Raw genomic sequence first — 27,876 nt, 5'->3', positions numbered from 1 at the left:
AGATGGACGGAGAACAGTATAATGAACCCCACATACCCATCCCCTAGCCACAACAACCCAATTTGGCCAACAGCCATCAACATTACTGTAGTGTCCACCACACCTCCCCTCCGTAGGACAAACCCCAGACATCATGTTATTTCACTAATAAATAAGGATTTTTAAAAAACATAACAGCGGTACTCTTATTACCCAGAGCGACACAAACAGTTCCTCAAGGCTATATGCAGCCCCAGTTGATTCAGATTCCTCTGTTGCCTCAAAAACATTCTCCCATCGATTCACGGGAGGAGTACGGCTGGGGTCTGGGGCCACAGGAGGGGCAGGTGTGGGCTTTCCTTCAGCGCCACCTTTGGTGGGAGCTGGCCTCGGCCTGTGGGACCATTGGAAGTCTGGTTCCCTTCCCCCCAGAGTGGAAGCTTCCAGAGAGCAGGGGGCTTGCCTTTTTCTGCCCAGCTGGCCTTCCACTGCAGGTCCTGGCCCAGAGCAGGGATTAAATGAACACATATGTAGTGGAAGGATGAATTAGTAAGAGAACGAATGCATGAATGAATGAATGAATGAACGAATGAACGAATGCCAAGGCCAATTCACTGATGCTCCAGAAGTTGGGAGGAACTTATGGCTCAGGGGCTCCAGCGCTTTCCTGCTGGCTTCCTGCCCCTCAGGCTATAGTTGGGGTCACTTGACTAAGCTCACTCCTGGCCACAGTCCACATCACCCACCTGTGGGAGGTGGCCCCTGCCTCCGGGTCTATCCTGCTCCCTCTGGGGGAGTCAGCTCATGAGAAAGAAGCAGACAAGAGTGTGCCTGGGAGAGGTGGGCTGGGGTTAGGAGGCGGCACTGTGAGCAGCCTTTGCCCCGGTTGGGGCTTGTCTGTTTTGCTTCTGAAATGGAGTTTCTACCTTAAATGCCTACAATAGCCCTTCGAAGGGGTTGAGGGAGTCTCAGTGTACGGGGAAGCAAAGCTGAGGCCTGGCCCAGGGCCCCTGGCTAGGAAGCACAGTGAAGCCCATTTGCTGGCTTCCCCCATGGGGTTCCCTCACGTCTGTGTAAGCTGCGTGTGAGCGTGTGTGAGAAGAAGTGTGTGTGTATATGTACAAGCATGTGTGTGAGGGTATTTTGTATGTTGCATGTGTGTAAGAACGTCTAGATGTGTACGAAAGGTGCGAGAGTGTGGGGGGAGGTTGTATGTGTGCGAGCATGTGGGGGGCTCTGCATGTGTACGTGTGTGTTTGAGCACGGGAGGGTGTGTGGTGTGTCCAGGTAGGCGAGAGACTATATAAGCGTGTGCTGTGCAGGGGTGAGTGACGTGAGGTGATGTATGTAAGCATGCGTGTGCGTGTGACTGGGAGTGAGGATGTGCGTGTGAACACGTGTGTGATAGTGTGTGTGGTGATGACTGAGGGTGTGAACAGCGTGGGGGTCGTTGGGGGCCGTGCATATGGGGAGGACACATGTGCATGTAAGGCATGGAGTGTGTTTGAGAGAGTGTGACTGTGTGCAGGGGCATACAGGTGTACTGGGAGGGGGTGTGGGAGCCTAGAAGGAGACACGTCTAGGGGGGAGGGGATGTTTGTCCCTGAGACACGGCTTCCTTCAAGTCCCCAGAGTTGGGCAGAGGCCAAGTTTGTGGGAGCCCGGAAAGCCAGGCAAAAGACTGGGCTTTAACCCCAACAATAAGGAGCCATAGGTGGTTGTTGGAACGGTTGTAACCTGGCCAGCTCTGCCTTTCAGAAGGTCCCAATCTAGACTGGGAAACTTCTCTCTCCAGTTTAGGTTGATAGTCCTTGTCCCGAGGCCCTGGCCGGATGCTGTGCCCCCCGGCAGTCAGGGGCTAACCTGCTTGCATTCCAGGGGCTCTGTTCTATGGAACGCTTGGCTTTCCCCCTGCCGTCCCCACCTGAGGCAGACGGGAATATTTGCTTGAAGTCGGTGCATCCAATATGACTTAAAGAATGTGGCTGAGAAGAAAATACTCCAAATGTTTACCCAAAAAAAGCTGCCTTTTCCTCTTTCATCTGAGTTGCCCAGAGGAATACAGCTGCAGCTCAATGACATGGAGCTTTCTGCTCATGATGGATTGACACGCAAGAGGAGGGGAGCTAGGGGTGGTGGCGGAGGAGCAGAGAGATAAGAGGGGGAGGAAGAAAAGCAAGAGAGGGAGGAGCAGGGGGAGGGATGAGGAGCAGGAGAAGGAGAAGGAACAGGGAGGAGGAGCAGCAGCAGGAAGGGGGGAGGCAGTGATGACTCTGGGCTGGCAGCCTGCAGGCTTTCCTCCTGGGGCAGTGCTCCTACCTGTGCTCTCCGGGTGGCATGGTCCACAGCCAGCTGCCCACTGAGTAACACACGACCTCAGATCAGGGCCACCAGAAAGGGCTCCCGACGTGAAAATTCACATGCAGGGCATTTCCAGGAAGGGCTCTGGGGAGATACATCTGTTGGGAAGCAAGGGAGAGAAGGTGGGCTGTGTTGTAGCCCCAAGAGAGACTTCAGCGAGTCCCGCAAGATGCTCTGGGGCTGGAATAGCCCTTTGGAGTCATCCCCAGCTGAGGCACAGAGACAGATCTTTAGGTCGAGCATCAGTCACTGGCTAGAGTGGCCCTGAGGAGGGGCATGACCCTGGGTGAGGTGGCTTCCATGCTGGGAGAGCAGCTCCTAGGAGGAACTTGCCCTCTGGGATCAGCAGCCACACCCTGGGGTGGTGGGGCGGTGAGTGTGCATCCTGGAAGAGGACCCCCGGTGTGGACACCCCAGTGTCTGTAGCCTAAGGGAACAAGGCCATCCTGGCTCTCAGCCTTCCTTCTGTTCCACTGCCCCGCAGAGCTCCGGAGGCAGACTGCTTGCGGGAGAAGATGCGGGAGAAGACCAGTTCTCCCACTTCCTAACTCCCTGGTGCCTTGGCTTTCTCACCTGTAGAATAGGGATGAGGATGAGAAATCTGCCTCGGGGGTTTGCTGTATGGGTTCCGTGAGCTGCTTTATGTGAAGCGTTTAGAACAGCAGCTGAAGGAAGTGAGTGGCTGTTCTTGGGGTTGAACGTGGTTTCCTGACCTTGTGGGGCTCACAGTCTTGGGGGGGAGGAACAGGTGAAGCTTGGGTGGGAAGCCAGCCTGGAGCTCTTCCTGAGAAATTGTCCCTACTCTTATCCAAGACCAACACAAAAATGTCACATGGCACTGTGAATAATTTAATGGTCAGAATAAGAGCAGCCGCATGTCCGGAGAGCCTCCTTTGGCCTGGCACCTATACCTTTGGTCATTCGGTCCTGGCCTCACCCACCAGGGGTGAGTTCCACTGAACAAGGAAACGAAAACCAAGGCTCATAGAGGTGATGTATCTTACCTGCCTGTGTTCCAGCCAGGGTCTGGTAGATGACACAGTTGTGGGAACAGAAGAGAGTGTAATGAAGGGATTACTTCAAAGGGTGTGGGCAGCATTCGGGGACTCCTGTGAGGGCTGTTGCAGCACCTGGTACTGGTGACAGTGGGGAGCTCTTATTACCTGGAGGCCTGAAGGGACAGGTAAGGGAACACTGAGCAGAAGAGCCAGGCTGGCCAACAGTGGAGGGATGAAAGGAAAGGTAGCAGCAGATACTCAGCTAACCTCAATCTCCAGCCCTCAAGGTCTTGGCCTCCCCAAGGCCCTTTCAAGCAAACCAGTCTTCTCCCACCTCCCCCAGATCTTTGCATACTGTGACTTAAAACCCATGGGCTGGCTATCACCTTTACAAAAAGCATCTCTCCTACACAGATAAAGGGAGCTGTGTATCAGTTAGGATATTTTAAGATATAGGAGACAGAAACTCAACTCAAGCCCGCTTTAAAACAAAGGAAATTCATCAGTTCATGGAACTGAATGGTCCTGGGACAATGCATTCAGGTCCAGCTTGATTCAGGATACAGATGATATTCCTTGGCGCCAGCTGCACATACCCATCACCCTCTCTTTTTTTCTCAGCTCTGCTTTCCTAGTTAACTTCATCTCACACCCATACGATCGCAGGACGCCCGTCCATAACTCTTGTCCCTGCGTCCCTTCTTCACATCTGGTGGGAAATGACCAGAAAAGTTCTTATCTTTTCTTCACATTGAATCCGCAGGACTTGTTCTTATTGGCCCTGACTGGCCTGGGTCAAGATCCTATCCTTGGCCATGACCAGTGGGACCTGGGAGCATTTAGCAATGTGAACCACGAGCTATGAGCTGTGGGATCCGAGAACAATGAGCAGTGGGACCTAGGAGTAATGACTGGTGGGAACTGGGAGGTGAGCAGTGGGACCTGGGAGTAATGACTGGTAGGAACTGGGAGGGATGGAGCAGTGGGATCTGGGAGGGATGACTGGCAGGTGCTGGGAGCCATCGCTGACAGGATGACCATAGTCGGGGTGGCTGGGAAAGCTTCACTGAGGAGGCAGTGTTTGCAGAGCTCCGAAGGCCACAGCAGCCTTGTGAAACCAGGCACAAAGAGAAGGGCTGGAAGCAGGAGAGATCCATGCTTGCTGAGTCCTGCTGGCACTGGTGGGCAGGGCAGGATGCTCTGAGGAAGAAGACCATTTTCTGCGGCTCCTGAAGGTTTGGGGGGCGGGTCAGACAATGGGGGGAGGAATGGAGCTGCATACCCAGAGGAGGGTGTGGCAGGAGTCACAGACCACCCTGAGGTGGGATATCCTCCTGGACTGTGTGGGGGCGTCACGATCATCCCGGTGGCCTCAGTGTGGGAGGGTCTGTGAGAGGAAGCAGTGGAATTCAATGCTGAGAAACAGCTTTGGGTTTTTTCCAATTTAGATCCCTTCAGAATGCTTCGGAGGGTGACGGAGGCTCCCAGTCACAGGAGTGCCACGCAGCATGGACTGGGTGGGAGTCCGAGGTCACTGTCTGACCTCCCTCCCCTCAGAACCCCTTCTGCCTCCCAGAAGTTCACCCCCAGATCCTCTGGGTAGCCCCAAGAGTCTGCCATGGCCCAGGAGGCCAGCTTCAATAGTATCTATTTGGTGTTATGAATCAAGGAATTTTCTGGAACCAAGTTTCTCCCAAGGCCCCCCCCCCCCAGGCCTAACAATCCTGTCCTGGGTAATTCTGGGCTCTGGGCAGCACCTGGTACATTGTTGGCACTTCCTGGGGGACCTGTCAGAAAGAGATTGATTTTTCTCCCTCCAGCGGTGCAGAAAATCCTTCCTGCTCTCCAGATAGGTTTGGGGCTGAGTTGGGGGATAGAGAAGCAGATTGAGAGTAGCCCCACCCTACCCTCTGCAGGTATCCCCACTGCAGACCCCAACTGCTGCTACCACACTCTCTAGGACGGGGAGCTCATCACCTCCCCAGCAACCCCCATCCAGGTCTGGTCAGCTTGGTTCTGGGGAAGGCTGGCATCTCACTGACCAGGGATCTATCCTGTGACTCCTCTCCACCTGGAGTCCCCGTTCTGCCCTCTGGATGAACACACTGTCCCTCCCACTCACCCTGCCCCAGGACAGATCTGCAGAGCAGGTGGGGCAGTGACCAGAACATCCAGAAACTGCCTTCTCTAGGCTGAGCAGCTCCATCTACTTCAGTATGGGGTCTCCAGCCCTTTTTCCTATACATACTCTGTCTCTGTCCATCTGCCGGGGCATAGCTCAGTTCTGAAAATCACATAGCAAACTCCTCCCTTACTGTGGGCACCAGACCTCAGTTAATACGACCTCAGGCTTTTTAGCAGCTTATTAGCTCATATTGAACTTGTGGTCATGTAAAGCTTTCAGTTTTTCTCAGAATATCTTACCCTGTGCTTTTCTAATTTTTTTTTAATACCAAAGATTATAGGTGTTTACCCCACTTCTGGCTGGTTTCAACCACATGTTTTAGTCTGTGAGAGAGGCTGAATACTGACTGGGACTCCAGTCACATTCTCGCCTGTGGGCACCCATGCTGACTAGGGACAGATTTCAGTGGCACCAAAAGCCTCCCCAGAAACCCCTCTTATGGGTTACTCACTATGCCAGAAATTTCCCCATCATATCTTCGAGACATGCTCTTCCTCTAGCTTGGTCCTTCCTTGGGTTCCTTGTTTGAGTGCATAGTGTCCATATCCATGAGAGGCCTGTGGGTTGCCCTGGGCCCCCAACAATCTCCCCATGGATCATTCACCAAGTATTGCTGATGTTTCCCTCCCATCCCCTCCATCTATGTCAGAGCCACTGTCGTCTCTGGCTTGTGTGATGGGGATGGTTTCTTTCCATATCACTATCCTGCCACTCTGACCTTCTCTAACTTGATGTCTGCTCTGTCTGGAATGATCTCTAAAGGTGTCATTCGGACCTCGCTACTCCCCTGCCTGAAAGGCCCCTAGTGGCACCCCTTGGCTGGCGGGTGATCCAGGCTCCTCCCTGCCCTGAGTGGCCAGCCCCCTGCCCCTTCCCATTTCTCTCATGGACAGGCCACATCCCTCCTACCTCAGGGCCTTGGCATGTGTTATTTCCTGGTCTGAAATGCCCTTTCCCCATCCTGCTAAATTTGGCTAAGTTTGAGCCTTCCTGTTTTCTGGCTGCCAGCTCGGCCTTTGCCTCCTTGGGGGAGGCTTCCTGGAGCTGCACCCAAGAGCAGCTACTCTTGGGTCAAAACTTTTCTTTGCATTCTGTTCCACTCCTTCATGGAACACACCAATTTATAATTAGATTCAGGAGGGCTATTATGGCTGCTCCCAGCTGGGATCTGCAGGCTCAGAGAAGGCAGGGATGGTATCTTCCTGCCTCAGGGTCCTCCCAGGTCCCCGGTAGTGGCAGTGATACCAAATGGACCAAATGGCACACAGTTAGTGCTCAATGCAAAATGAGTCAGTGAATGAACATGGGTAGATACACACTAGGTCCTTCTTTCTGCTTCCTACTGGTCGGTACCGTCTCCACGCCAGGCTTTCTCTGCCAGAGGCCAGGGAGGTGGAGGTGAATGTCCTGGCCCCCGCCTCCGAGGAATGTCACAGGTGGGGTTCTTGAGAAGCAGAGGCTGAGATGGTGTTGTAGGTCCCAGGTACTCAGTAGGGCTCAGCCGAGGGAAAGGGGAGGAGCAGGACTGGGCCAAGGTGCTGGTGCTGCAATGTTGGCCAGATAAAGCCGTGGGAAGAACTCTGGAGCAGGTACTGCCCATCAGAGTGGCCAAACCTGTTACCCTTCCCTCTCTCGACCTCTGGCTGCAGGCCACCCAATAAGGCTGCAGTTCTGCAACTGGGGCAGGCCCTGGAGTATCTGACCACTGGGGGCTGCATGCTGATTGCACTCCTGGCCCCATAATGCGCTGGGGCTCGCTCGTGTGGGCTCACAGGCACCGTGTAAAAAATGCAGGGATTTGTGAGCCAATTGCTAAATCATTTGTAGCTTAAAAATCAGCCATGATAGGAACATTGCTCCCGAAGCAATTAGCGAATACTACACAAGGTACAAAAGGGCTTTTTTTCCTGCCCCCGCCACCCCAAGCCAATTTACTAGCACCTTACTAGCTGTAGCTTTGATGCAAGACTTCCCTTGAAGGGGCATCTGAATGGTATAGTTCCATGTCCACCACAGAGACCCACTGGCCTGATGGGAGATGCTGACAGGTAGACAGTCTCACAGGGCCGAGTTGACAGGTATCAGTAGCCCAGGACAGCCATGAAAAACCTGAGGGAGTCACTGACAATCAAGGCAGGCTTCGTGGAGGAGGTGACTTTTTTCTGACATGACAGCACATTCAAAAGGCACAAAAGACAACCCCATGAGAAGGAGGGCTCCTGTCTCCCCAAATCCCCGGCACTGGGTGCCCTCTCCGTAAGTCGCCGCTCTTACCAGTTTCTCATGCATTCTTCCAGAGAGATTATTCTGTGTTCTTACTAACACCCGTGCATGCATTTTTTTCTTTCTCACACCAGTGAGCTCGTGGTCTGCATACTTCTCTGCACCTTGCTTTGTTCTCTTCCTCGTGTCTCTTGCCAATCAGCCTTCATTAGTAAGTACAGAACTGCCTTGTTCTCTTTAACAGCTGCAGGACATTCCAGTTTAGAGAATCGTCAGAATTTATGTAACCAGTCCCCATTGGTGGAACTTTTGATTCTCTCGAGCTTTCGATATTTCAGATAACCCCTCTGTGAGGTACTCTGTCATTTGGTACATGCGTGAGTCTCCCCAGAGGGCACAGACCGGGTGGTGGACTTGTTGAGTTGAGCCTCTGAGATGGCAGTAAAGATTAGCTGGGTAAGGAACAGGAGGCCAGAACCAAGAGGTAAACAAGGACAGGCCTGGCAGTCAAGAGGAAGGGGCTCGTTCTCAGCTCACCTCAGAGGAGACGCGTCTCGCCGCTGGCGTCACAGTCATGGCCAGTCCACTGGGTGCACTCAGACTAGGAAATTACAGAGCATTTGGGAAGGGGCTGCTGTCCAACAACTGAGGGACAGGGGACAGCATGTAGCATAGCCATACAACGGGATATTATTCAGTCATGACAAGGAAAGACGTATTGGTACAAGCTACACCATGCTACATGGAGGGACCTTAAAAACACTGTGCTGAATTAAGGAAACTAGACCCACAAAAGGCCATTTTATTATAGGGTGCCATTTATGTGAAATGTCTCAAATGGGCAAATCATAAAGACCGAATACTATTTAGTGGCTCCCTGAGACGGAGGGGAAGGAAGAAATAGGGAGCGACCTCTGGCAGGTATGGAGTGTCTTTCTAGGGAAATGAAAATGAGAGGCCCAGTGGGGAGCAAGCAGGAGGAGTTCCCTCCTGCCCTCTAATCTCCCACCAGGGCTTCCGTAGGTCAGGCCTAACTGGAGGTGGCAGCTGCATTCATATTGTCCCGTGACCGATATCCACCAGGCCCAACCAGCCAGTCACCAGTAGCAATGGTCAGGTGCCCTATAATATCTCCTGTGGCGTGAAGCAAGGGGCAGGAGCACGGGGAGAGGTCTGGAAAGACATACAGATGCACACTCTGATCTTGCTTAAGTCCCTCCCTTTCTCTGAGCCTCACTTGCTTCACCTGTGAAATGGGATGATAATGTCCACCTCCAAGGGAATGTCAGGAAAATCAGGGGTTTTACCTGATGAGGGGAACATGTTTCCTTCTCTTTCCACCTGTGGCTGCATGTTGGCTACGAGGTGGGATTTTATTGTGAGTGGACAGAGAAGCCAGTGGAGGCCAGGAACAGGAGTGAGGATTTATAAGGTAAAATGTGAACCCTGTTGCAGCTGCTTCTTGTCTCCCCCAAAGAGTCACCCCCCCCACCACCAGCCCACTAATCTGAGGCCCCCTGCTGTGTTCAGATCCCAGGCCATCGGCGGGGTGAGAAGTGGGAGACTTCCATGTTCTCCAGAGACACTCTGAGACACCAGACCCTGAACTTCACAGATTTATTTTCTCCTTTACTTTCCTGCTGCATCGAGGCTCCATCCCAGGATGGTCAAACGGCAGACCCCAAGCAGGCTTCTGTGGCTTCCCTGTAAGCTGGGACCTACCAGTGCAATCAGGGACATAAAATATTGACATGAGTCCATTGCAGCTGCTCCAAGGCCTCTGATCGCCCCTCCCTGCGTCTTAGTTGCTCCCAGGATCCTCCGGACTTCCCCTCTGTCCAGCTCGGCAGGGCCTCCCAGACCCTGAACATTTGGGGGAGTTTGCTCTGTCTCACTGTCTGCTGGTCATGGAATAGTTTGAATGCATCCTGTTGGTGTATTTCCCTTTGGGCATTTCCTGGGCACCTGCTGTGTGCCAAGCACTAGGAAGGTGCAAGAGGTTGTATCATCTTAGAGCCTGCAGACCCTCCAAACCCTTAGAGCCTACATGTCCCTGGATCACAATCCAGACTGTCCCAATGGAAAAGGAGCCCTGAAGTCCCTCTAGACAGCCAAGAAGCTGGTAGCCAGCCTGGTCTCCGGGGGTGTGGGGTGGGGTCAGGGGGTGCAAAGAATGTGGCTTTGTCCCACACTTGTTTCCTCTGCTCTTGTCCCCTGCCTCGGGCAGAGGGCTGGGTGCCCATCCGGATGCCCGTCTGGGTGGCCAGTTCTGGCCAGGGCGGCTGTAATTATGCCCAGCTTAGCACGGATATAATGCAATCACCGGGGCTCTGAAAATGCAAAGTTTGCTGGGTTCACAAGCTGGACATCATCTGATGAGGGCCCCACACAAATACTGCCATGGCCTCAGGCCAGCTGTGGCCTCACAGGAAGAGGGAGGCAGTGTACGGGAGGCTCCGTGAAGTGGGAGTGGCAGCCCTATCCAGCCTGACCCCAGAGACTGACCTTCGGCACTGGGGGTCCTGGCCCAGCATCCGCCGAACAAAAACAGTCGGTGTCACAGCCTCAAAAATACAACCTATTGCTTTTTCACTAAAACCTTCAGGGATTTTTTAGAGAACCCACTCTATTAAGGTATAATTCACATATCATCCAAGGCACTCATATAAAGTGTACAGTTCCATGCTTTTTTTTAAAACATATTCTCAGATGTGTTCCACCATCATAATTTTCGAGTATTTTCATTATCTCAGAAAGAAACCTGTAACCCCCAGCAGACACTCATTTCCCCCAGGCTCTTCCCAAACCTAATCTACCTTCTGTCTCTATAGATGTGCCTCTTCTGGACATTGCATGTAAATGCAGCCATGCAACTTGTGTCTGGCTTCTGTCACTGAGGGTGATGCTTCCAAGGTCCATCCATGTTGTAGCGTGTGTCCGTGCTTCATTCCTTTTTGTGGCCGAATAATGTTCCATTGTGTGTGCCTGTGCCATGTTTTCTGTATCCGTTCATCAGGTGATGGACAGTTGGGTTGTTTCCGCTCTTTGGTGATCATGAAGAATGCTGCTGTTCACATTGGTTTACAAGTTTTTGTATGGGCGTATGTTTTCATTTCTCCTGAGTATATACCTAGGAGCAGAATTGCTGGCTGGGTGTCTTAGTCTTTTTAGGAGGCTATGACAAAGTCCCACAGACTGGGTGACGTATAAACAACAGACATTTATGTCTTACAGTTCTGGAGGCTGGAAGTCCAAGATGAAGGCACCAGCGTCTCGCCTTCTGGTGAGCGCCCTCTTTCCGGTTCAAAGCCAGTGCCATCTTGCTGTGACCTCACATGGTGGAAGGGGCTAGGGGTCTCTCTGGAGCCTCTTTTATAAGGCATTCATCCCATTCATGACAGCTCCAGCCTCATGACTTAAGAACCTCCCAGAGGTTCCACTTACTAGGATTTCAACACATGAATTTGAGGGTGGACTCAAACATTCAGGTTATAGCACTAGGCCATATGATAACCCTATGTCTCACATTTTGGGGAACCACAGGGATGCTCCATTTCACATTCCCACTGATGGTGTGTCAAGGTTTCCATTTCTCCACACCCTTGCTAACACTTGCTATATCTGTATTTCTTCTGTCAGCCATGCTAGAGGGTGGGAAGTGGCTATTCTGATTTGCATTTGCCTGATGCAAATGATGTTGAGCTTAGTGCTTAGTGGCTTTTGGACCCACTGCATTTTTATAAATTGTGACATATAGCTTCTATGCAAAAAAGCTCATGGGACATTTGTGCTGATTTAAAAGAAAGATTATAAAGCATCAGTGCCCCAGGTGACCTTTGTCAACCACAGCCCCTCACACCCCACCCCAGAAACAGCCCCTGTCTTGGCATTTGTGACCCTCATTTCTTGACTTCTTATTATACGTTCCCCCTCTGTAGGTGACCTTGAACCATACAATCCACTTTTGCCTACCTTTGAACTTGATAAACATGAATTCACCCCGGGGACATCTTTTCCGACTGCTTTTTGCCCTCCCCACTGTATTTCTGAGCTTGACCTCTGTTGGAGTGCTTTGCTGTAGCTGTTCATTGTCACTGTCCTGTAGGGTCCCGATGAGTGCACCTCTTAGCTTATCCATCCCACCACGCTGGACATACAGAGAGCGCCCAGTGTGAAGACGCCATGAATCCACACTAGGCAGTCTCCATATGTCCATCAATGCTGCTGCTACTGCTGCTATGAACATCCTTTTACCTATTTCCTGTGCACATGAGCATTTCTTCTCTCAAGCATATGCCTTGGAAGTGAGATTTCTAAGCCGTAGGTCAGCGCGTGTTATAAGACGCCACGCCGCGTGTGCACACTCCCCTGGCCCTGCATCCTCAGGAGCGTCAGAATCCATTCTGATCGTCCCCCAGCATGTCCATGTTGAAATGTCTGGCTACACTGCAATCTCAGTCATCCGGAACCTGCTGCCTAACCCTGCCCTCCAAGCGCTTCGCCCCACCCCTGAGCTGTGCTCTTTTCCCACGCTTCTCAAGCCGAGGCAGGAAGGAAGGCTGGACTCTTAGGAGCTATATCCTCACTGACACCCAAAAGGGACATCTGTGTTATTTGATGGGGCTGCTCACCCGGGAGGTGCTCTGTCCCACTAGGTGTCCTGGAATCAGAGCATTCAGCCAGCTGGAAGCTCTGTCCCTGAACATTCTGGATGCTTGTGGCATTGCTGGCTCATCGGATTACAGATACTGTGGCTTCAACAGGGTGGTGCTCCCTTCCTGGTGAGACCACTGACCCAAGCACTGGTCCTCTCCTCCTGGAAGCAGAGCTCTTAGGATGGGGAGGACCCCGAACACAAGCCCATGCTTGGAGACAGGAACCAGATCTTGCCACCTCTGTATCCCCAACACCGGCATTGGCCCAGGCCCAGAGGCAGAGCTAATGACTATTTTTTGAATGTCTGATTCTGTTCCAGCACACTGACTTTTGCTAGAAAAGATGGAATTGCCTTCATTCCATGTTTCAGTGAAGGCAGCTGAGGCCCAGAGAGGGGGTATGACAATTCCAAGGTCACAAAGCAAGTAAGCAGCAGTTGGTTCAAGCAGTTGGTTCACAGCCTTCAGCAGTAAAATCCTTGCCTCTGAATGCCCCACAGACCAGCTCCAGGACTTAGCTGAGCCTCAGTTTTTACCCCGGTAAAATGGAATCATACTAACCTCATGGAGTTAAATGATGCCACTTACAGAAGCATGGGCCCAGTGCATGTACAGGTGATTAATAAATGTTTAGGTATTGACTCATTAATCCACTTTTTTTTTCACTATATAACAAGCAAAGTAAATTTGACAGTCCAGATGGAGACCATGAAAATGCTCATACACTGTGACACAGAAACTGCTCACTAGTACCTTCCCACCCTAGTGTCTGGTACACAGTAGGACCTTCATAAATGTCTACTGGGATAAAATCAGACTGAAGATGATGAGAAGGGAAGAGAAGCTTTAGTTCCAAAGATACTTCCTTCTATAATATACTTTTTAAAAAGAAAGAAGAAAGAAGGGAAGGAGTGAAAAGATTTTAAAAAGAACAAATCCCAAAGCCTAATAACAACCTAAATACCAAGTACCACAGGGGTTTGGTAAATGTTGCCTCCTTTGCTTGCATGGATATTCCAAGGCAGGGGTCAGCAAAATATGGCTCATGGGCCATCTGTGGCCCACTGTCCGAGTATGTATAGAAGAATGAAACCCAGGCATTAGCTTTGCCTGTCCTTCAACTTCGTATCTGTTTAATCACATAGTATGTTCTTTTTGGCAGCCAACTTCTTTCTCTCAGCATTACGTCTTAGAGATCTGTTCTTCCTGTGTGTATTAGTTCATTCTTTTCTGTTGCTATCAAGTGTTTTATTGCATGATTACAATTAATATCAATTGTCACCCCCATTTTGCACAAGGGGAAACTGCAGCACAGAGGACTCAAGGAAGTTGCCCGAGGGCACACAGCAGGTTCGTGTTAGATCTGGGATTTTAAACCCAGGGTCCAGCATCTGTGCTTTTCATTCCTCGTACAACACTGTGTCTCAGTGCTAGGGCAATGGGAGCCTGAGGGGAATTGGGAACTCTGAAGAAGAGGCACCCCACGTAGCCTGGGGGTCAGGGAAAGCTGCCAGGGTCATCCAGGGGAATGGGACATAGCCCGGGAAGGCTAAATCAGAGCCAGAGTTCCCATCTTTAGGTGTTCACCGTGCCTGGCAGATGTCTTAAGTGGTCAAGCAGATGACCTCTGAAAATACATGCTCAAGGTCAGGGAGGCAATATGGAGAGGTGGGGACTATGGCAAATTGAGGGATGCCAGCCAGTGAAGGAGGCAGCTGTTGGGACAGCTCCAGGTGTCGCTGCCATGTGACAGTGCTGACAAAGGCTGTGGTGAGCCGGGCTGCCACGCTGCCATGTGTGGTCAGCTTTCCACCCAGCAGGTCCGCCCTCGGCCGTACCAGTTAGTAAATGATTTGAATCTCATCCTAGAGTTGCCAGATGCCCTTTCTACTTGTCAAAACACAGAAACCAACCAACCAACCAACTGACCGACCCTGGAAGTCTATCTGCTGGTTTTTAAATTTTGGTTCAAAAATGATTTTAAACCTGTGCAGGCCAAGGGCACCTGGTGCGGGGCTCAGTTGGTTAAACATCTGCCTTCAGCTCAGGTCATGATCCTGGGGTCCTGGGATCTGGTCCTTCCTGGTGCTCCCTGCTCAGCCGGGAGTCTGCTTCCCCCACTTCCTCCGCCCCTCCCCTGCTTGTACTTGCTCACTCTTTCTCTCCCTCTCTTACATAAATAAATAAACAAAATAAAATAAATCTGCCCAGGTCAAAAAGAACCCTCTGTGTGCCCTGGACTGGCCTGAACTCATTTGAGCACCAATCTAATCAGCAGATAGGAGTTGGGAGGGGCCAGGAGAGCAAGTGGGCTCCAGGTAGAAGCACCGGTGAGAGGGATTTGAATCTAGGTCTGGGTTCCCCTACCACAAAGAACCACAAAAGCAGGAGCCAGCTAGGCTGGGCATGGCAGGGCAGGGGTGGGCTGGGCTGGGGGCCAGCCCAGGCCAATGCGTGCAGTGACAGGTGCTGTACTCTTCCCCACCCGCCCCTGCAGATCCTGGAGGAAAACATGAAGCTGGAGTGTAAGTGCCACGGTGTGTCTGGCTCATGCACCACCAAGACGTGCTGGACGACACTGCCGCAGTTCCGGGAGCTGGGCTACGTGCTCAAGGACAAGTACAACGAGGCGGTCCACGTGGAGCCCGTGCGTGCCAGCCGCAACAAGCGGCCCACCTTCCTGAAGATCAAGAAGCCGCTGTCGTACCGCAAGCCCATGGACACAGACCTGGTGTACATCGAGAAGTCACCCAACTACTGCGAGGAGGACCCGGTGACGGGCAGCGTGGGCACGCAGGGCCGCGCCTGCAACAAGACAGCCCCGCAGGCCAGCGGCTGCGACCTCATGTGCTGTGGCCGCGGCTACAACACCCACCAGTACGCCCGCGTGTGGCAGTGCAACTGCAAGTTCCACTGGTGCTGTTACGTCAAGTGCAACACCTGCAGCGAGCGCACCGAGGTGTACACGTGCAAGTGAGCCCTGGACTCAGCGGTGCCGCCCTTGGGGCCGGCTGGGCACCTCCAGCCGCAAGTCAGACCGCAGCGGGGACCGGACAGCTTCCCAGCTGCAGTCACCCCGGCAGGTCTCTTCCGGGATCTCCGCGGGGAGGGGGGAATGCTGAGCTTGTCTTTTCTGCTGTGGGGACACCTCTCCCAGGTTTCCCGCAGGCACCCGATGGAAAGATCTCCCCAGAGCCCTGGACTGTTCTCTTCCACACCCACTGCTGCTCCGCCCCACCCCACACACCGCCAGGGGAGGGGGCCCTCCTCGGCTGGAGCAGAGCCTTTTGCACCAGGAGCTCTGGACCCAGGGGCCTCAACATAGCAATATTTAACAATTTATTCTGATTAAAAAAAATAATATTAATTTATTTAATTAAAAAGAATCCTTCCACCTCGTCGGGATCCGTTTTCTGCAATCAAAGTGGACCGCTTGCTTTCTTTGCGGGATAATTTTGTCGCTAGGACAAGGAGCCAAGTAGAACTGTAAATAACTATCCTTTATGCAGATATTTCTACTAGTTGATTTCGCAAGTACCCCCCACCCCCCAGCACTAGATGTTTAAAAGCAGACGTCCTTTATACATATATAGATATATATACACACACGTTTATATTTTTTTGCTGTTTGCTGCTACTTATCCAGAAATTTAAGCTGGTCCAGATTTGGAGACATCTCCCAGATTATGATTTCCATCCTTTAGTCCTCCCCAGCTCAAACTTAAACCAGTAGAAGAATCCAGTTTGGAATACAGAGAGAGAGGAAAGATAATAATAAAACTCCCAACAGTTTCCATCTTTTGGAAAGTGAGCCACTGGATAAGAGAGAATATTTTGTAAGAGACTATTTTTATATGAATATTTTATTTATATCGAGTCTGCCTGTATCATTCCATGGCCTGTGCTTCTTCTTAATTCTGGTACTTGCTTTGGGGTAAGGAGGAGCGAGGCCTGGTTTCCATGGGGGCCCTCACATAGCTGGGTTCTCGAGTTCTGTTGGCCAACGAGGCAGAAGTGACCCCTGGATGCCTGGGTTGGGGTGTCATTGTTATTACCTGGGACAGGAATCAGATCCCCAGCCTAGGTCTTTTGAGCAAGGTCACTGAGCAGTGAGCTCGTAGTGAGCCATGTGGCGGGCAGGCCTGTGCCGCTTGGTATTGGGTGACCATCAGAGGGATTGATGAGTCACCACACGGCATAAACCAGTTCAGGGAGCCCGCTCCCCAGCCGGATGCCCCTGCCATTGCCGTGTGTCCTGAGAGGTGAGGCACAGTCCTCAGTTATGGGGCAGAAAAGCTGGGGTGAGGGGTCCCATGAGCGGCAGGGCTCAGCAGGGCTTCCTGGATGTCAGGGTCCTAGGGCAGACCAGCCAAGAGGTGTGGACAAGGCCTCTCTGCTCCTACATCCAGTGCCTGCCAACCTGCAGAGCTCTCCTCCGAGAGGCTGTGGGTATTCTAATATGTGTCTGGTTGCATTTCTGCGCACGCGCAGACGCGTGCATGCGTGAGTGTGTGTGTGTGTGTGTCCCTCGGGAGTCTTGGGGTAGTCATGTAACTTTGCACCTTCAAGCACCTCTGGGGTCCTGGGGTGCCTACATTGTGTGGGCTCCTGCAGCTACCCAACTCTGTGTGTGTCTCTCTCCATGTGCCTGAGAGATTCAGGGGGGTGTGTGCACGTGGGTGTGTTTCTGTGCATCTGCTGGTCCCCAGGTGTCTCTGCTTGCGGGTGAGGTGTGGTGTGAGGCCGACCACAGGGACCTTTGGCGATTGTGTTGAGCCACCAAGAGATGGCACCTCTGAACTCTGTGCCCACAGACACTGGTGAAACTCAGATACCTCTGAGACCACAGCCTGATGGCCCCACACCCTGGGAGCCCCTTGGTGTCTAGGCTGTGTTGGAACTCCCCAATGTTAGCACTGGGCCTGGATCACAGCATGGACAAATAAAATGGCTGGATGGTTGGTTGATTTCTTCCGTTGGACCATTTATTTCTTCTTTACGTAGGTGTCAGGATGGGTAGGGATGTGAAGCAATGAGTGGATGGATGGGTGAGTGGATGGATGGATGGATGGGGGAGTGGGTAGGTGGGTGGTTAAGTGGATGGGTGGACATCTGATGGGGGAGTGGGTGGGTGGTTGGGTGGCTAGGTAAGAGAGGAGAAAATATACAGAAGCTTCTCACATGTCCCATGTCACAGTTGATCTCTACCTTGGAAAACCAGAGTCTACCATGAGCAAAGAGAGTTTCCAAGCTGTAGTCCCTCTCTTCCTGGCCTCATGGTGTCTGAGAATTGGGAGTGTTCTGAGCTGCCTCCCCAAATACCAGAAATTACCCCCATGTCCTTCCTTAGTATCCAGATGAAAAGTGTGTCTGGCATGAGGGCAGCAAGGCCTACTAGAAGAATTGCCAGGTTAGCTGGCGGCCTGTCACCTGGCCCCTCAGCCCACTTTTAGTTCCCGACCCTGGGCCTGCTCCCTCTCAGAGGTCCCCAGCTCGGCTGAGCTCTGAGCCTCAGCTTCTCCGTCTGTAAAATAGGACAATAATATTTACACCAAAGGATCCTCCTAGTGATGATTGTATCATACATTGAATTGCAGAGCAATGGATGAATGATAAGTATTACTATTATTAATTATTACTATCCTTTCCATAGCGATAAGATGTTTTCAAATACAGCTTACGGTAAGAAATATTGGGCTCTGTGTCGGGCAAAGGTATTTTTTGCTCTTTGGTTTATTCCTAAAGTGGCTTTTCAATAAAACAGACATTAAAAAGGCCCAAATCTCAAGAGACTGAATCAAAATTTTAAGTAAATCTCCCACCTTTTAATGGTATTTTGACAAACACTGTGAGGACGGAGCAAGCTGCAAGCTGAACTCGGCCTTTGGACCACCAGCTTGCAGCCTCTGGTTTGGACCAACCCTCTCATTTTAAAGATGGAGAAACTGAGGCCCAGAAAGGGTCAGGGCTTTATAGAAGGGCTCACAGCAAGTCTAGCAGAAACAAGTCAAAGGCCAGGACTCGTGCCTCCTGGGAAGGTCTTTCATCAACACCGCGCACCCCAGCAGCAGCAAAATCATTTGGAGGGGTTTGGGGAGGATAAAGTTCCTATTTGTTGTTCAGACATATATATGCTTGCATACATGTGTGCGCACACACACTCACACATCCTCTGGACTTGAGTTTAAACCTCGTTCAAGGCTCCACAGGGCAGGATCTGGGCCTTCCCAAAAGCCCTAAAGGAATAGGTCTACAGGGGGTGCCCTGGCAGCTGGGTAAGGGAACCCCCAGTTCTCCCGCTCTCCCCTACCCCAGAGCCTCACTTTCTCTATCTCTGTCAGCTGTCCGGTCCTGGAGTCAGTCTTGGATCCTGTCTTCTTCCACCTCTCCACCCCATCCATCAGCAAATCCCATTACTCTATGTAAATATACCCAACTCTAACCACCCAGTGGGCCCACCCCAGCAGCCACTGGTGGCAGAGTCTGACTACGTTTGCACCACGCCTGGGTCCTCCTCTTCCAGGTCACATGGCTGGAGCACGTTTCAGTCTCCCTTGCCCTTGAGCGTGGCCAGGGGACTAGGCTCTGGACCAAGAAGTGGGTGTAAAGTGCTCCACTCCCAGCCCATCACCCTTCTGCCGTGACTAGAGCCCCAGACAGACCTCACTGGCAGGCTCCGAGGGACACACACAGGCCACCCCAAGAGGTACCAGGTCATATCACAAGACGTACACCCAGAGATTTAGAGGCTGCTCACAGATTGAGCAACCTGGTTACTTGGAAGCTCGCTTGACCTTCACCATTCACCTATAATCTCAGGCACTGGCCTGGCCTCAGGCCTGCCGTGTGCGTGTGTGTGTGTGTGTGTGTGTGTGTGTGTGTGTGTGTTGGGTGCAGAGGCAGGGCGTGAATCAGGGCGTGCAGGCTGGGGCACCCAGGACGCTGGGCTCCACTCACAGCTCTGGCCTCTCTGACCGGGGAGGGACTGGGCCAGGGAGGCCCTTCCAGCAGCTGAACCTCAGAGACCTGGCTGGGAAGCGCACTCAAGCTGCAGGCCTGCTCCTTGTGGCTCTGGGAGTGGACCAGACCTTGGGCAGTCTGACTTGAGAGTTCTACCTCCCCCAAACCCAGCCATCTCCTGCCCTTCCCTGTGCCTAGGGCTGTCAGGTGACACACGAGAGGCCCAGTTAGCTATGGATTTCAGGTAAGCAACAACAAAAAATTTAGCACAAGTCGGTACCAGATATTAACACAGGGCCTACTTATGCTAAGAACAATTCATTTGTTTATTTGAAATTCAAAATTTAGCAGCCTTTATTTTTATTTGCTGAATCTGAGTGACCCAAACAGTGCCCAGGGCCTCTGGGGGCTGAGGGCACCCACATCCTGATGTCTGCCCCAGGGAGGCATGGCCCCACCACTTTCTGGTTACATAACTTGAGATCATGGCTTCCCTCTTTGGTCTGCATTATGATCCCTCTCCCCAGGGCAGACATGAGGGGTGAAGAGGGGAGCTGAGTTGTGATGATCTTGGGTACTCTTCAACCTGGTGACATTTGCTCTCTAATTCAGAGCCTGGGGAAGTCTCAATATCTACCTAACTGCTCCCTTCACACACACACACCCCCCACCACTCCCCTGCCCTGCACCCCTTCCCCATCATGGGTGATCAGAGAGGACTCTGTTCTCTGCAGCCTCAACCTAACCCTCTCTGGCCTCTAAGAAGACATGGCTGGAAGTTGCTACTGGGCAACAGGCTCTTGAACACCACCCTCATCCCAGTGGCACCCATCCTACAGACAAGGAAACTGAGGCTCGGCTCCCAGCGCCCGTCATTTAGCACCTAGTCAAGGAGCCAGGCAGCTCCATCCTGGAGCGCCAGGCCCTCCTCTTCACAGGAGTGTCTTCTCCCTGCACAGCCTCCAGCCCACCAGGCAGCCCCCACCTGCTGGCCAGCACACCTGGACGGTGGCAGAGACGTGACTTGCAGGAGACACTCTGACACAGTTCTTGCCACCGGAAGGCAGCCAGAGCCGCATATCCATCAGGGACACAGCGGGGCTAAATCCGTGAGCATGCCGGTGGACTTTTCCACTTAATATATAATTACTTCCTTGAGTTAGATTCTTTCTCTGCCAGCCTGGCCCTCTTTTCCGCTGTTTCATTTTCTTCTCCTTTGGCCTCTGAAAGGATGATGGATGAATGTGGTTAAGCATCAACTCTGGGCAAAAGAGGCACAGGGTGGTGGGAACTCTGGCCGAGGGCACTGAGCAAAGAGCTTAGACGGCAGTTCAGGCAGGCCGGGCAAGTTGTTGGGAGCGTAGGGTTTGGTTTCAGACACTGTGAGTTGTGTGATCCTGGGAAAGCTGCTTCACCTCTCTGGGCCTCAGCTTCCTCACCAATTTCTGAGTATTAGGGTGTGCCAGACCCTTTCCCAAGCACCTTACACGTGCTCTCATGTAATCCTCACAAGACAAGATGGACACTGAAATCAGCCTTGGTAGAGGAGTTGGCTAGGGCTGCCGAAACACAGTCCCACAGACCTGGGGGCCTTAGACAACAGAAGCTGACTTCCTGGCCATTCTGGAGGCTCCAAGTGCACCATCAAGGCGTGGGCAGGGTTGGTTCCTACTCAGGGCTGCAGGGGAGAGTCTGTTCCTAGCCTCTCTCGTTGGCTTCTAGAGTGCTGCTTTCTCCCTGAGCCTCTCCACATTGTCTTCCCTCCATATTCTCTAGGCTCGAATGTCCCCTTTTTATAAGAACACCAGTCATACCAGATTAGAGCCATCCAGATGGCCTCCTTTCCACTCGATCACCTCTTTAAAGACACTATCTCCAAAAAAGGTCGTGTTCTGAGGTCCTAGATATTAGGACTCCAATATATGAATTTGGGTGGGTGGGAGACACAATTTGACCTATAACATCTGGTTATAGGTAAGGACACTGAGGCGAAGAGTTTAAGTAATGGGTTCAAGATCACATATGCTTCAAAAGCTAGAAGTGGGATTCGAACCTCCGTTCCAGAGCCCACTACTCTGAAACCCTCAGCAGCATTGCCTATTGGAAACTGAGCCAGGCGTTCAAGCCTGATAGGGCTGTGCCAGGGATAGCATAGCAGAGGGTGGAAAGTGTTTAGAACAGTGCCCGGCACAGAAAAAGTACCCAACAAATGTTACCTATTAATATCAAAGTCTGCCAGGCCTGGGTTCAAGTCCTGCTCTGACCTCTTGTGCCGTGTGATTTTGGAAGGGGCTTCGCCTCTCTGGGCCTCAGTTTTGTCAGCCGTGGGGAGGATGACAGTCCTTCCCTGGACAGCACAGCAAGCTTCCTCTGGCTCCCGGATGCCTTCTGAGTACATGCTGCCAGGTGTGTGGACAGCACTACAGGGAAAACCTCTCTACCTTCTTTCTCCCCAGGTTCTGGGCCCCTCCAGGTCCAAGGCCCTCGACCTGCCAATGGCCTTCAGGGCATGGTGGACAATCTGACCCAGGTCATATATCAGTCTGAGTTAGCAGAAGGAGAGGAGATGGAGGACAGAATTTAATTCAAATGAGGAGGGGACAGAATTGTTGGGGGTGTCTTCTTCTGGCCAAGATGCAACCACAGCCACCAAGTTACCCATCTGCCTAAAACCAACAAAACAGACAGGACCCATGAAGCAGTGATTGTCAAAGCACAGGATTTCAGGCCACACAGGACAATGATCCCTGTGAAACGGGGAACAAATGAAGTCAGCTCAATCGTTGCTCAGCTTCCTGCCTTGAGGGTTTCCAGGCTAGGGCACAGGGACAGGGAGCTGCAGCACCCAGAGTTCCCTGGGGTCCATGGAGACCGAGGAGCCATGGTTCACAGGGCAGGGAATCGGAGAAGAGTAGCCTAGATCTGCAGAGGGGTCCAAGGAGCCAGCAATCAGTTCAGGCACAGGAGGACACACCTTGAGGCCAGGGGAAGAACTTTATGAAAGGGTTAAAGACAAGGTCACCCAGTGTCACGAAACACTGGGAAGAGTATTTGTTCCACTGACCAGAATGAATGTCTCACAATTCACAAAGTGGCAGATGGAGCATTCTGGAAGGTTTTGCCTCAGTCATGGAGAATGATTAGCTCTACACTGAGCACTGCACCAGAGAAGATCTGAAGGAAACAAACTTTCCAAGTGACATGACCGCATCTCCGAATAAAGATAGAGAAGATTCACAGAAACACAAAAATACCCAGCACCCAACAAGGTAACACTGATGATGTCTGGCCTCTGATCAAAGATCACCCCCACTGTCCCTCCCTACTCAGGCATCAGGACTGTGGCCGTGGCCTCCCAGTTCTTCCTGGGCTCCTCTGACCGCTGTGCCTCTCTCTTCACACTGGAGAGTAGCTGCCTGTTTGTGCCTGCCGCTCCCACCACACAGGGAACAACTCAAGGACAGAGACTGTGTCTCATCCTGCACTGAGGCCTCAGCAGGGCAGGGCGCTCTGTGGGCACTGAATAAATGCTTAGTGGATGGATGGATGGATGGATGGTATTAATGACCAGGACTTTTCTTTCTTCCTTGTTGGATTCTGAAGTCTTCACAGTTAAGGATTATTTCATTCTACTCTGTGTGCCAAGGTTTCAGCACCTACTCAGACTGTGTGGGCCCTAATAAATAAATGTTTGTTGATTGAATAACAAAACGAGCCTTGGTGCCTGTTGCTTCTGTCCGGAATGTTCTTTTCCAGACATCCCCATGGCTCACCCCTCCACCTCCCTCTTGTTCTCACTCATATGTCACCTTCTTGATGTAGCCTGACCACCATATTTAAGACTGAGAGGGCCTTCTTCCTACCAGGACTCCAACCTTGCTCTTGTCTCCACCTTTTTTTTTTTTTTAAAGATTTTATTTATTTATTTGACAGACAGAGATCACAAGTAGGCAGAGAGGCAGGCAGAGAGAGGAAGGAAAGCAGGTTCCCTGCTGAGCAGAAAGCCCAATGTGGGGCTCAATCCCAGGACCCTGGGATCGTGACCTGAGCTGAAGGCAGCAGCTTAACCCACTGAGCCACCCAGGTGCCCCATTGTCTCCACCTTTTCACTTACACTCTCATTCACTGATGTATTATGTTGACTCGTTCTCGTCTATGCTTCTGCTACCACCAGAAAAAAAAAAAAAAAAAGTTTTAAACACAGAGCCTTCTGACTCTCTTATTTTGCATAATTTCCCCAACGCCCAAGACAGTGTCTGGTATGTAGTAGCTGTTCAGTAAACGCTTGTTGAATAAGGGGACGGCTTTTGCTCTGCCTAGGACTGCTCTGTGGTCTGGGCTGACTCCTTGATCATTCTGGGCCCCATATTAAAAATAATAACAGCAACAGGGGCGCCCGGGTGGCTCAGTGGGTTAAAGCCTCTGCCTTCAGCTCAGGTCATGATCCCAGGGTCCTGGGATCGAGCCCCACATCGGGCTCTCTGCTCAGCAGGGCTCGTGCTTCCTCCCCCTCTCTCTGCCTGCCTCTCTGCCTACTTGTGATCTCTGTCTGTCAAATAAATTTTTAAAAATCTTTAAAAATAAAATAAAATAATAATAACAGCAATAATAATAGTCACGAAGATTGTGTCTCTCCATCCTCTGGGCGCCTAGCAGGGTCGAGGTCCTCGCCCTCTCAGAGTGAGCCTATGACTGGCGTTGGCCAATTCGAAAGGAATGGGCGGTGATGTGTCTCTCCCAGGCGCACACTGCATCTCCCAGCTCCCTCATCCCTTCTGCCAGAGGGATGGGCAGTGTTCCCCACAGTGGTTGCTGCTCTTTTAGGCCACAGAACAAAGCCACAGCTGACCCGTTTGGGACATTTTGCATGAGTGAGAAATAAACTTTTGTTGCATTAAGCCAGTGGGATTTGGGGCTTTTGTTATGGCAGCATAACTTACCCTCTCCTGACTGAGGGTCCTGACAAATGGGATTTTGCCACCCCGAGGCTTATCCTGAGGGCTCAGCCCCCTCTGTGCTGGGAGGGGTGGGACTTGTCAGGATAACAAAGGCTGAGGCTTATCAGGGTGGTGTGCTTAATGCCACTTGATTGCCCCATTGTATGAGCACAACAACCCATCCAGTAGGCACTGCTGTTGTCCCCAGGGAGGGACTGGGGGCACAGAGGTGAGACAGAAGCTCAGCCCAGGTTGCTGAGGGGGGCAGGGATGGGACTTGAACCCCGAGGGGGCTCTTGCTCTGGCTCCAGCCACCATGGTCCCCAATGCCAGCTGGCCCCACAAAGAGGGCATACAGCTCCATGCCTGCCCTCTCTGGCATATGCGAGTCCAGGCTAATGGTAGGGGAGGCCGGACTGTTAGTGAGGGCTGTTTCATGGAAGAGGGGCTGCTGGTCAGAGAAGGGGGGGGGTCTAGCCAGTAGCAGCACACAGCCTCTGGCTGCTGGGAAGCCCCCTTCCATGTGACCCCAAGTCAGTGTGACTCATCCACACTGCCTCTCCCCTATGCCAGGCCCTTTCACAAAGAGCCCCCAGAGCTCCCAGCCCCCCACCAAGTAGCAGTATCTGGGTCAGAGTGTCTGCTCACCTGGACCAGCTGGTTTAGCAATGGGAGAGGGACAGGCACTGAGCGAGGCCCACACAGCTGGAAGGAGAGTGTGGTTGACCTGGACTTAACTTTGGCAAAGCCAGTTTCCATGATTAGATATGCCCCCTCTGAGAAGCCTTCCTATTTTAAACTTGGCATGGTGATGAGAGATCTCCCCTATGCATCTGGGCAACGGGGAGAAGGGAAGCAAACACTGACATGAGAAGCTTCACTAAGGTCTCTGGTATGAGTCTCCCTACACCCATTTCACAAGCATGAAGCCTGAGGATGACGAACAAAGGACGACTTGTCTGAAGTCGTGGGGCTGTGAAGCAACAGAGCCACCCCCACCCCCAGGCTCCTGAATGTAGCCTGGGTATGTCCAGAAGGACCAGGTCCTGCCCAGCCTCCAGGCCACTGTCTCTGCAGGGGCTGCCCCTTTAACAGGGAGCTGAGCAAAATCATCCAGGACAGCTGACTTTGGGGAAGGCAAAGTCACGCAGACCTTAGCTCCTAACCCTGTGACTTGGGCCAGGCTTCCACTAACTGAGCCTCAGCCTCCTCAGCAGTAAACAGGGATAGAAGGGACTCTTTCTGCAATGAAATATTTAGGTCAAGTGCATCGCACTGTGTTTAGCAAATAGTAGGAGCTTGGGACATGGCCATCTACTCATGAGTGATGGGCATTGTGCCGGCAATGCCCACTGCCCCAAATACCACTGCAGGGTGACTCCTTACACATCAAATGTCCCCTAAGGCAAAAATGAACTATTGGGACTTCATCAAGATCAAAAGCTTTTGCACAGCAAAGGAGACAGTAACAAAACCAAAAGACAGCTGACAGAATGGGAGAAGATATTTGCAAATGACATATCCAGTATCCAAAATCTATAAAGAACTTATTAAACTCAACATCCAAAGAACAAATAATCCAATCAAGAAATGAGCAGAGGACATGAACAGACATTTCTAAAAAGAAAACATCCAGATGGCCAACAGACGCATGAAAAAATGCTCCACATCACTCGGCATCAGGGAAATACAAATCAAAACCACAGTGAGATACCACCCCACACCAGTCAGAATGGCTAAAATTAACAAGTCAGGAAATGACAGATGCTGGCGAGGATACGGAGAAAGGGGAACCCTCCTACAACTGTTGGTGGGAATGCAAGCTGGTGCAGCCACTCTGGAAAACAGTATGTAGGTTCCTCAAAAAGTTGAAAATAGAGCTACCCTACAACCCAGCAATCGCACTACTGGGTATTTCCCCTAAACATACAAATGTAGTGATCCGAAGGGGCACATGCACCCAAATGTTTATAGCAGCAATGTCCACAATAGCCAAACTATGGAAAGAACCTAGATGTCCATCAACAGATGAATGGATAAAGAAAATGTGGTGTATATATATACAGTGGAATACTATGCAGCCACCAAAAGAAATGAAATCTTGCCATTTGCAGCGACATGGATGGAACTAGAGGGTATTATGCTTAGCGAAATAAGTCAATCAGAGAAAGACAACTATCATATGATCTCTCTGATATGAGGAAGTCAAGAAGCAACATGGGGGGTTTGGGGGGTGGGAAAAGAATAAATGAAACAAGATGGGATCGGGAGGGAGACAAACCATAAGAGACTCTTAATCTCACAAAACAAACTGAGGGTTGCCGGGGGGAGGGCGGTAGGGAGAGGGTGGTTGGGTTATGGACATTGGGGAGGGTATGTGCTATGGTGAGTGCTGTGAAGTGTGTAAACCTGGCAATTCACAGACCTGTACCCCTGGGGCTAATAATACATTATATGTTAATTTTTTAAAAATGTCCCCTAAGGGACCTGGGTGATACTTACCATCTTGGGTAAGTATCCAGGAGTGGAATTGTCCTGTCCCAGAGGCTGGGGTAGGTGTGAGGAGGTGACTCTCTTGAGAGCTGCCATCCCCACACAGGGTACCGGGGATCCTCTCTGCCCATGGCCACACCAGCACTGGGCAGTACCCGGCTTTTCAATTCTTGCCAGTCTAATTGTCGCAAAGTGATACCTTTGGCTTCTCTGGTTACTACTAATGAGTTTGCTCATCTCTTCGTAGGCTTCCTGGCCTGTTCTGTCTTCTTGTCTGTGAATGGCCTGTTTATGTCTTCGGCCCACTACCTGGAAAAATATTTCTGAGTGTGCTACCTGGCCAGCAATCGCTGCTCCACAGGCATCTTGTCCTGAAGAAGCCTGCGCTGGACACACGTCCACAGGGCTCCAGGGACGCCTTCTGTTCCCTGTACTTGGCTCGTAAAATGCATGGGCTGCATTCTTCCCCCTGGGACTTTCCTGCTTCCTTCATTCATCCATCAGTTTCCCAGCACAACTGCAATAAGATTCAAACACATGGCCAGCCCAAGCGTGCATCTGTCCCCTGCTAGAACCTTCTTCTGCTAATGTCCTGGCTGGCTCAAGCCAAGACTTCCTGGCTAGTCTGAACTTCCAGGCTCATCCCCAACCTCAGGGATGCCGCAGGGCTCCCTCCCTACAGGCAGGTCCTTGTTGAGAAGTCACTGCCACATGGAGGCCACCCCTGATGAACCGCCTGGTCTAAGATACCAGCACATCACTATCTACTGCCCCGTAACCCCGGACCCAGCTTTATATTTCTTCTCAGCACTTACCCATGCTGGTCACTATGCTGCACAAGATTTTGGTTTCTTTTTTTGTTTTAAGATTTTATGTATTTATTTGACACAGAGAGAGAGAGAGAGAGCCCGAGCGGGGGGGGGGGGGGGTGACAGGCAGAGGGAGAGGGAGAAGCAGGCTCCCCGATGAGCAGAGAGTTCAACCCCTGGTATCATGACCCAAGCCAAAGGCAGAAGCTTAACCGACTGAGCCACCCAGGCGCCTGCCCCCTTTATATCTTTTGATAACAAAAGAATTATACCTTC

At 51.7% G+C, this 27,876-nt stretch overlaps 1 protein-coding gene across 2 annotated transcripts in view; it reads left to right on the top strand.

Annotated features, from left to right (window-relative positions):
* WNT7A (Wnt family member 7A) overlaps positions 1-15,378 on the top strand; it is a gene marked incomplete at both ends in the record, with an annotated part of 57,676 nt that extends 42,298 nt beyond the window's left edge. The window contains one exon of one of the 2 annotated variants that reach the window (XM_080803656.1): positions 14,899-15,378. In XM_080803656.1, coding sequence (XP_080659782.1) covers positions 14,899-15,378 — 480 coding nt within the window. Of the gene's footprint in view, positions 1-14,850 lie in introns of both variants that reach the window. The other variant, XM_080803655.1, reaches the window with a different exon arrangement.
* Positions 15,379-27,876: the final 12,498 nt, after the last annotated feature.

Source organism: Martes martes (assembly GCF_963455335.1).
Source record: "Martes martes genome assembly, chromosome: 1".
Classification (NCBI taxonomy): domain Eukaryota; kingdom Metazoa; phylum Chordata; class Mammalia; order Carnivora; family Mustelidae; genus Martes; species Martes martes.
The sequence above is the reverse complement of the archived record's forward strand: the minus strand, read 5'-3'. Positions and strand labels throughout refer to the sequence as shown.